The sequence below is a fragment of the Asparagus officinalis genome, chromosome 5, assembly GCF_001876935.1.
Source record: "Asparagus officinalis chromosome 5, Aspof.V1, whole genome shotgun sequence".
NCBI lineage: Eukaryota > Viridiplantae > Streptophyta > Magnoliopsida > Asparagales > Asparagaceae > Asparagus > Asparagus officinalis.
Window position 1 is genome coordinate 130742572 of NC_033798.1, and position 11351 is coordinate 130753922.

General features: G+C 38.6%; 1 protein-coding gene across 1 annotated transcript; it reads left to right on the forward strand.

Annotated features, from left to right (window-relative positions):
- LOC109841398 (reticulon-like protein B22) lies at positions 2506 to 10205 on the forward strand. The gene is made up of 4 exons (XM_020410348.1): positions 2506 to 2699; positions 8775 to 8916; positions 9840 to 9909; positions 10002 to 10205. Exons 1-4 carry the CDS (start codon positions 2542 to 2544, stop codon positions 10115 to 10117), a joined length of 486 nt encoding a protein of 161 aa, XP_020265937.1. The 5' UTR covers positions 2506 to 2541; the 3' UTR covers positions 10118 to 10205.

The following is an 11351-nucleotide window of genomic DNA, read 5'->3' on the forward strand; positions in this document are numbered from 1 at the left end:
AGCAAACGCAAAGACGAAGAGAAGGGAAGGGGAAAAGGTTCGGAAATCCTTTTAAAGGATGTTTGAAGAGGTTTCGAACTCAGAGAAGCGGGGAAAAGTGACCCGAAGAAGCCCAACATCAGTCTTATAACCCGACTGACTGAGGCGCTGCGCGGCACAAGATGCTGTCGCGCTCGAGCGCGACAGTCTATGCTGCCGCGCTCAAGCGCGACAGTATAAGCTGCCGCGGCAGCTAACCCACCAAGATCCACTTCGACATACAGAAACATGGTGCATACACGATAATTCTTCGGTGTTTGAACACATACATCTCCCTCTGTATTTGGAATACATTTCCGAACACTCCGATGAGTATATGAGTATAAACTGCATCTCCCTGAACCTCCCAACGGGTATATGAGGTTAAACTGTTTCCCGAACACTCCAATAGAGCATATGAGTATAAACTATTTCTCCATTTTTCAACAACAGTTCTGATTCAAGACTTCGACAACGGCCACGCGATAAACGCAGCACCGGAGGAATTTTAGCTATTCTACAAAGCACTGAGTAGACTAAAAGATAAAGAAGTCAAGGATTGAAGCCATTCACAGACCATTCTACGCAATTTCCTCAACAAAGCACTGGAGAGAATGTGCAAGGAAAGCTTATCATATCCAAAGTGTCCCAGACTCCTCTCTAAAAAAATGATGAGGTCTGAGATACTTTGGAGGGGGTAGTCATTGTAGGCGGTCAAAAAATATGTTACGGACATACCAAACTAACCTCCTTCAAGACAAAATAGAAGAACAATATACACGACAGTCATGACACTATGGCGCCAGCAGGACATGTCCGCCGGCCTATAGGCGCCGGCAACCCATGGTGCCGCGGCTAAGGCGCGGCAGCCTAGGGTGCCGCGGCTTAAGCGCTGCAACCTGCAGTGCCGCGGCAATTAAAGAAGGATGCTATGACAGTTATAAGGCAGTTATTGGATGATTTTTTGGAGTCCACGTGGCGGCGTATCAGAAATAGAACGTGTGCTGACGTGGACAAGCAGTTAAACCACGAAAAAAGTGGTTAAAGGTCGTGGGAGGACGGTTTTAAGCACAATGGAACGTGCTGATAACGCCAAAGAGAAAATACTCAGTCAGTTATCTTGCCCCCGTTTCAACTGTGGTGCACTGATACCCCTATAAATACCTCCCTAAGCACGAAATAAAGGACATAGAGCATTTTTGGAGCAGAAGAGACTTGAGTCTTTGGTGATTTTGAGAAAGAAAGAGAGAATTTTCACCCTTTGACAAGCATCATTTGGTGAATCCTAGAGATCTAAGCTCAGACTTGATCTTTGGAAGAACGGACATCTTACATCGATAAGATATTCGTTTTCAAATCTTTACTTCGATAAACGAAGGAGAGATCCCTAAACAACCTCTCGATCTACGAATCGGTGGTCCACGAACTAAAGCGTTCCCGGCACAGGCAAAGTCCCACAAAAGCAGGAGTTGATAAACAATTTCTGTGTTATTTTCTCGAGAGTTGTATTTTCTTTTATTTTCATTGTAATTCTTTGTAAACGATCAAAGTTTTAATGGAATCTGCAATGGAAACGACTTTCGCTGAAAACATCAATCAATTGGTTAAAATTTACACGTGCAATGCATATTATGTTTACAATGCTAATATGCTCTAAGCTTCTTTCTACTCTTTAGTTGTTTACTAATTATAATTAGATCAAATTTTTATTAATTGGTTATGAATGGAGGGAGGTTTAATTCGGGAGTTTAAGCTTCTTTATACTCTTTAGTTGTCAACCAATTCTAATTAGATTAAATTTTTATTGATTAGTTTTTAATGGAGAAAGCTTTAATTCAGGGGTTTAATTTTAATTTAATTGTTTTAGTTGATAACCAATTATAATTAGGATAAAAATGTCAATATTGAAAAGGATTATGGGTAAAATTGACCAATGAAAGTTTTTCAAGAACTCCCACTTTTAAAGGGAGTATGATATGATATGATATGATTATGGTGAAGCTGTTCGAGATGCTCTAAAGTGCTCATAAAAACAAAAGCCATCTCTATTTTACCTTGGTAAATGACAATCCTCCAAAAAGCTTCACGTTTTCAAGACTACACTGACAAAGCGAGCGTATGAAGGAGCAAACATCCGTAATCGATAAATGTATTATAAGTCAAATCATAATTAGCGAATCCGGCTTTGGGCTAAATCGGGCCGGATCATTAGCGGACCGGTCTAGACGTGACCCCGACTTTTGAGCGCGACCCAAACTGACACGGGCCCAAACCGCTGTCCATCTCGCCCGACCGAACCCATAACATCAACGTGTCGTTTCACTCGGTCAAAGGTCCCGGGGATCGTCAGATCAGACAACAGAAAACAGAAAGAGGGCGGGGCGGGGATTGTTAGGGCTAGGGTTTTGTAGGAGGGGGCGGATAATTCCCTAATCAAATTATAAGATGGAGGAGGAGGAGGAGGAGGAGGAGGAGGCAGGAGGATAAGAGAGGGAGGAGGAGGAGGGGGAGGGGAGGGCGGAGATGGGGCGTCCTCTCGTGGTTCTCGTTTGCGGGAGCCTCGTCTACTACCACTGCGCTTATCGAGAGTCGAGCATCCTCTCGCTGGTCTCCGACGTCCTCATCGTCCTCCTCTGCTCCCTCGCCATCCTCGGCATGCTCTTTCGCCAGATGAACATCTCGTAACTTTCTTTTATTCTCCCCCTCCCTCCCCTCCCCCCCTCAGTTTTTTTTTACATCATCGTCGTATTGGATCTACGAGCCGATGGTTGCTCATTCGCATCGTAGATCTAATTGTTGTCGGGTTCCGCTCCTTTCCCCCTAAATATTTTTTTCGATCTTTTGCATGAATAAATGCGAATCTGCTCCGATTAGGTTCTTATTAGGTGCTTGTTTTCTTTATGATAACCAAGAGGCACCATCAGAGCTTTTATTGTTCTACATGGTTTTTTTTTTCAGGAAATGTCATATTTTTAGAATTGGCACCATCAGAGCTTTTATTGTTCTTATTATTGTTTATCATTTTACTTTACACCATCTTAGCAACTTTAGATTTTTTTTTTAAAAAATTTTTTGTAGTCGAAGTGGATTTCTCATGAGATTGTCATTTTGAAAATCCTCATAAAATGTGAGGGGGTAATAATCAAATTCAATCATCGTAGTCATCTGTCAGAATCTGAATATGAAAAACCCAAGATAACAGATCAAATTCAAGCTTACCTTACCCCTGGCCCACTCTTCAAACCACTCTGTTTTCTCCGTGATCAGACCATGGTTCTCGTGACAAGTATCCATGTATGTAGTGCTGCTTACAGTGGACAATTAACATTAAGGAGGTTTTTGGCAATAGCTATAACCCTTCTCTGGCTGCCACAATTTTGGCTCAATTTTTCTATTGAAGGCCAAATCTTTCATATATAAAGCAGGCATAGGTCAATTGTTATAGTCAGTAATAGTTTGTAAAATTTCCATTTTAAGTAGTAATCAATGTGTCCCTGAATCTAATTCATAATATATGTAAATCTTTTGGATTTGCATTTGTGCAATTGCAAATCCCATGAATTTAAATCTGTTGTCACTGAATTAATTCATAGCATGTGTGTATTATTTATTTGCATTCACGCGCTTGTGGGCTTGCGGATCGAAAATTGTCTAGATGTTCTTTTTATTTATTTAGGTGTTCTTTTTATTTATTTATTTAATGGGAAAATTGTGTCGAGGCCCCAAAAGTAGGGACTCCATGTGACCCGGCCCCTTGTATTTTGGCCTATGTGGATCAGCCCCAAATACACACCGTATTTGTGTTTAGGCCCCAAAATAGCGGATTTCAAAAAAAGCCCAGCAGAAGTTATGAATGCACTCTTTGATGGGATTAAACTCGGTTACTGCGCACCTCGCTACTCAAGTACCCTCTCTCTTCTACTGCTGAGGAGCCACCGAAATTTTTAACTCAAAAAACTCGCCGGATTTCAAACTTGAGTAGGGTTTTTGCCGAAAAAATGTTGTCCAGGGAAGCAGAATCCGTTAACGATTACGAAATCGTTCATCGCGGCGAGTTGAAGGACAAACACGGTTCATTTGGGCTTGGCAGCGCGGAGGAAGCCACTCAAACCTTTATGGACATTCTCCTCTTCCTTATATACATTCTCCTCTTTATTATCTACATTCTTCTCCTCTTCCCTATCTACATTCTCCTTTTTATTATCCACATTCTCCCTTCCCTATCTACATTCTCCTCATCTTCCCTATCTACATTATCCTCTCCTTCCTGGGCTTCCAACTCCTCTACAACTTTACTGTCTACATGATGAATCTTTACACCTTTGTTATTTACATTCTCTTCTGCTTCCATATCTACATTCTCCTCTTTCTTATCTACATTCTCTTCTTCCTTATATACATTCTCCTCTTTATTATCCACATTCTTCTCCTCTTCCCTATCTACATTCTCCTCATCTTTCCTATCTACATTCTCCTCTTTATTATCCACATTCTCCTCATCTTCTTGCATGATGGGGTGTTCCTTATGTATTCTGCTTGATTTGAAATGTTGTTCCTCTTTAGCTACCTGTGGCTTCAACTTAATATTTTTTACAATTTTCTGTTTAATATTTCTCTTCAGCACCACCGAGGCTATAACCTCATCACGTCTTCTAAATTCTTCAACTATTTTGTTTAGCATGTTGATCTCAATCATAAATTCTTTACAATATGTACTCTTGCTCTGTTTTATGATAAATAGTAGTCGTTTGAGAAATTTAGCAGAATTTCTTCAAAAAGTAAGTTGCTGCTCAATTGGTAGAGCCTATACCTCCTCTTTATTTTCAAAAGCAGCATCAATATACTTTGCCATGATCTGAGATTATTAAGAGATCATATTATAAATTAGGATTAGACATAACATGGATATTGTTTACAGTTACGTGAAATAAGTTAGACTTAACAGGATACTTAGCCTATTGAGTAGTTCTTCTTAGCTTCATCCTCCTTCGCCTTCCTCTCTGCCTTAGGCTTATGATACACTCCTTCCTCAGTACTACGAGAAGTGCATATACATTTGAAGGAACATACCCAACTTTCACAATAGGCCTATGGACAAAAGTTATTGAAGCTGTCTTGGCCTTTGATGTAATTGTCCTCATCTTGTCATTGGAGGTCTGGAGCTGTCGACATAGGCATATTTTTTATGTCCGTCATCTCGTAGTACCAAAGCTGTAATAAATACAATAAGCATTCAAATTAGAACATGACCTCCATTAGAACTAACATGACCTCAATTAGAACTAACATGAACGTTAAGTAGAACTAACATGAGCTGCGATAGAACTAACATGAGCTGCGATAGAACTAACATGAGCTGCAATAGAACTAACATATACTTCATTAAAACTAACATGACACTAATTAGAACTAACATGAGCTGCAATAGAATTAAAATAAGCTGCAATAGAACTAACATGACTCCAAGTAGACCTAGTATGAACAACAAATATGATTAACATGAATTAGGTGAGATTTAACATCGTGTAAAGTTAGAACTAACATGGTATGAAAATAGAACTAACATGACTCCAATTAGTACTAACACAACTGCAAATAGACTTAACATGAATACAACTAGAACTAACATGATATAAATTAAAACTAACACAACTGCAAATAGAACTAACATGAATACAACTAAAACTAACATGATATAAATTAAAACTAACATAACTGCAAATAGAACTAACATGAATACAACTAGAACTATTATTATATAAATTAGAACTAACAAGATATAAAGTAGAACTAACACGAGCTACAATAGAACTAACATGACTCCAATTAGAACTAACGTGACCTCTATTATAACTAATATGAACATTAAATAGAACTAACTGAAAATAGAACTAATATGATCTGTGATAGAACTAACATGACTCCAATTAGAACTAACATGACTCCAATTAGAACTAACACAATTGCAGATAAAACTAACATGAATACAACTAGAACTAACATTGTATGAATTAGAACTAACGTGACCCAATTAGAACTAACACGACTACAGCAATAACTAACACAAATACAATTAGAATTAACATGGTATAAATTAGAACTAACATGGCTCCAATTAGAACTAACGTGACATAGTTAGAAATAACACGACTATAACTAGGACTAACATGAATGCAACTAGAACTAACATGAGTGTAGTTAGAACTAACATGATATAAATTAGAACTAACATGGCTCCAATTAGAACTAGAATGAACCAAAGTAAGTAAAACGTGGAACTTACACATAATAGTAGCATGCAACCTGGGACATGTAACCCCTGACTTCTTCTTGCCCTCCAAAGCAACTCCAATGCCTCTAATAATTTCTGCATGAAAGAATTGAGCCAATGCAACTCCTTTGACCCTCTTAATGCTATCCAGGTACTTGAGAACAGGTCTAGGGATACCTTCTCCGCTTTTAGGGCACCATATCATAGAGCATTGATACAGAATTTGCAGCAGAACAAAGTCGTGAATATCATTCTTTTCTGAAGATTTCACAAACCTTTCCAGTTGCCATTCAAGGTATTTTCGATGGGTGATTGGTGTTTTTTTAACTTCTTACCCTCTTCAGATTTGAAAAGATTAGCGAAGTATTTCACTCAGATTTTGTTTTTGGAGTCTCGATTGATATTTAGGACTTCCCCTTCAACTGAGAAAAAAGTATGGTTATGAACCCATTCTAAATCAAATTTAACACTTTTCATTTCCTTATTTTTTGAATCAGGGATAGAAATATGTTATTATCGCCATTATAATAGATCAGCAGCAGTCAAGTGTGGGGTGATCAGGCGCAGGAGCCCCAACTAATATATAATGCTCAAATATAGCTCCGCGATATGCATCCCTATGCAACTGACAAATCTTTGGGGCAATACGCTTCATAAATTTCCAATAAGCCCCAATATTGGTGATTAGCCTTATTGATTCAACCGCATCAGCATCAACAACTTTTTTCCCGTAAATAAAATCAAATGTTCAAGTTCAATTAGACCTAACATGAGCTGAAATTAGACCAAACACGAACGAGCTTCTAATAGAACTAACACGATCTATTATAGAACTAACATGGACTCAATCTAGAACTAATGGATTGTTCTAAAACCTAGCACTGTTTAAGATGAACTCAAATTAGGGAAAATTACGTCGAGTCCCCAAATATTGGATTCTAAAACCTAGCACTGTTTAAGATGAACTCAAATTAGGGAAAATTACGTCGAGTCCCCAAATATTGGATAACCTGCACTTACTGCTTTTTTGATGAACTCAAATTAGGGAAAATTACGTCGAGTCCCCAAATATTGGATAACCTGCACTTACTGCTTTTTTAGGTTAGGTTCGTTGGAACGACCAGCATTTGTTGTTCTTCTTTTCCGGTCTTGCCATTCTACTGCCTGCCTTTGCATGTCCATAAGGGTTTGAGTGGCTTCCTCCGCGCTGCCAAGCCCAGAGGAACCGTCTTTGTCCTTCAACTCGCCGCGATGAACGATTTCGTAGTCGTTAACAGATTCTGCTTCCCTGGACGACATTTTTCCGGCGAAAACCCTACTCAAGTTTGAAATCCGTCGAGTTTTTTGAGTTCAAAAATTTTGGTGGCTCTCAGCGGTAGGAGAGAGAGAGAGGGTACTTGAGTAGGGAGGGACGCAGTAACCAAGTTCAGTCCCATCAAAGGGTGACTTCGTAACTTCCGCTGGGCTTTTTTTAAAATCCGCTACTTTGGGGTCTAAACACAAATACGGTGTGTATTTGGGGCTGATCCACATGGGCCAAAATACAAGAGACCGGGTCACATGGAGTCCCTACTTTTGGGGCCTCGACACAATTTTCCATTATTTAATTATTTGGATTTTGACTTAATCATTCGGATCTGAATGCTTCCATGTTGAGCTTACATACCTGTAGAGCTGTTTGCTTTTGTAGGTAGGGCCCTGTTGCCATGACTATAAGCCTCAAACAACAAATGTTATTTTGTCACATTTATTATAAAGGCTAACAAAACATTTTACTAAGGGAAAAGAACAGATTCTCACTTGTTATTTTAAATAAGATCTTTCCTGTCAAATCACAACCATCATATCTAACAGGGAATGTATTTTTTATCCCTTGGATTTAAGTTTGTGCTCTTGTACACTTTGTAAATCAAAAGATGCTTGCACATGAACTTAAGTGTGTAATGTTTGGATTGGTGAAGGGTCTGTAGAGTATTAGTCTTAAAGGGAACATTAGGTGACAGAAATTCCATGTTATCATATGCACTTAAAGGGGGAATCCTGCTATCCAATTTGTAAACTTATTTTTTCTGTCTCTGTCCTTGTGCGGTTCATTTCGTAGTTAAGAGAAATAAGTTGATGTATATAATTCAAACATGTTTCAGTCTTGTATATATGTCAATGAATGTAACCTCATTCACTATTAAGTGAAGACCGTGATTTGTTATACTGATGGACCGAGTCTAATTTTTTTTCATTAATCCGATAATTGTGGTAACATCGTTCGCTGCGTATCACTCCAAGAGACATCTTGCAGAATATTCAATATTTCAATTATAGTTCTTAGATTCTCAACATGTTTATTTGTTTTTATTTGTCATTTTTCATATCTGGTACCAAGCACTTTTTTTGTACTTGAAACCGCATAATGTTTTAGCTGATACTCGATGATGATATCTTTGTATCATTTGACTGATAGATTCATCTCTTGACTTGGATATTGTAGTGTACCTGTGGATCCTCTTGAGTGGCAAATATCTCAGGATACTGCAAATGGTATTGCAGCATGCTTGGCTAATACAATAGGCGCAGCGGAATCTGTCTTGAGGGTGGCTGCAACAGGACATGACAAGAGGCTGTTCTTTAAGGTCATTGTCTCACAACTCTTGAAATCTACTTTGTGGATAACATTGACTATATATGAGGATGAAACCATGTCGTCCTATTATTAATGATATAAGCACTGATTTTGCATTCTCTAATTTCACGTCAATTTTTTACGAAAGCACCCGCAATGATTAAAAACTCATTGGATAAAATAACCTATGTCCCTGGCGGTCAACAACTGTTGGTGGGATCTCACTCTCAGTGAGTAAGATTTAATTTGGACTTCCATCTCAGCTTGATTTTTTCCTGCCATTTCCATGTGGATTAGACTATTATGATTGTCGAAGGACTGAAATATCTGAACTTAAAATAGCTAGAAAACAGCTTGAAGGTTAAACAAAGGCTTGAAATTGCCTATACTTTTTTCTGAGTCTTAAGAGTAAAATTTGGCTAATTTATTTTCATTAGTTTCCTCTGTAAGCTTCAAATTTTGAGAAAGCTTGGAGGCTAGTTTTCTGTCCTTTTTAGATATGACAAAATTTCAGACCTTGGTGTAGTTATCTACTTACTGTTTGGGGGTATGCGTCAATCTTGTTATATGGTAATTAATTACCAAGGATTTGTTATCAGTGTGGATATTGACAAATGTTTAATCTTATTTTTATAATTTCTCTCTCTATTTTTGAGTTTGATCCCTTGAGTAGATGTTAGTGATAACTTAGAATCACATAATTCCAGAACTGACTTAAAGCAGATTGTATTTATGCTTTCATTTATGTGTAAGAATTCAGCTGCCCTTAAGAGGCCCATAGACCACGCGTACCATCTCTTATTAATGTTAAATCATATGAGGTGGATCACAGAGCTGATTGCAGGGCAAAGATGGATAAATATAGGACAAACTATTGGTAACTCTGCATGAGCTTGCTTCAATTCATTATATTTGCTGCTGTTGATTTCTCAGGTGGTCCTTAGCCTGTATGTCTTGTCAGCTCTAGGTCGTTTGGCGTCAGGTGCAACAGTCGCTTATGCAGGTGTCGATGCCATACTTTTAAATATGCCCATGCAAACAATTGTATAATAATCGGTTTCTAATTGATTTCTTTTTGGGGAGTATCTTGAGCAGGATTGTGCTTGTTCTGTTTATACATATTTGCGCAAAGCTTCCAATCGGTCAGCAAATTTGCTTCTCGGTATTGGAGGAGAAGGGACTTGATATCTGGAGCTCAAGATGCAATGTAACATGTCAGTCATGTTCAAATAACCTTGTATCATATGTTGACTGCAGATGCATTAATTTCAAAATTTCAATGTAATTGTTACCTTTAGACATGGCTTAGTACACACCTTTTGCTTGTTTCACCATAAAGAAGATATTTGAGGAGATAATTTAGGCGATACGATGTTGATATATGATTTTAATTATTTATTTATTTATTTAATTTGGGGTTGGGTTTTCAAAGGTTTTGACATGCCTTCTTTTCCGTACCTTTTTGTCTCAGAAAAGAAAGAGAGGAAGCGTGCATTCTGACCTAGGATTATTATAAGCTCATGAGCTTGGTCTTTCTTCGTAGTATGGAAACGAAAGAAGCGCTAGACATAGCTTGCTTCTTTTTGGCCGTGAAGCAGTATAGAACCAGACTACCCGAAGAGCAAGAGCATCAGCTCTCGCTGATAATACACCGACTTCACATCCATATATATGGATGAATACCTAAATTATCAGGAAGGACTATGAACTCTCTGGCATCAACGACTTCACATCCATATATATGGATGAATACCTAAATTATCAGGGACTATGAACTCTCCAGCATCAAGAAGTCGTAGTTAAAAACATGAGTTGGCAGCCGGTAAGTTTCCAGCCACCCGAAGTTGTCATGCCTTTGTCATTGTCACTTGTAAAAGCTGAAACTCCCTGCTAAACGGAGAAAACTATTGAGAATCAAGATTCATCTTCATGCGATCAACTTTAGCACGATAGCAATGCCGGGTCACCGAAGTATCCTACTGCACATGGTGCTGTACGTAGTAGGCATGACCAAATTAATTAATTAATGGTAGCTCCGCAGCTCGCAATTATTCTGCAGCAGCGAGCGCTCTGGTGGAGTCTCATTAATTTCCTGATATTGTAATCTTTTTCATGTGCTTGTCCTTCCACGCCCTCCATTTTGAACCTTTTTTTTTTGGTTGAAGCAAAGCGATGTTACCGCCTTTCATTTGTCATTTGCTTGCTGATCTGCCATCTTCACCTGAAAAAACCAAATTCACGCTAATTAAAACTTCTTCTCAGATAGTGGTGTCTGGTGCCTTGCCTCGATTAGAAATCAAATTTGAAGGCCCTTTTTTGGCGAAGAGGTAGTGGATGGGTTAAGGGGGTTTAACTCTCTTAAATTTGTAGAGTTGGGTTTTCAGTCAATATACCCGAGCGAAACTCTAGGAGAGAGTTTCGACCTTACCCAACACCACCGTACCC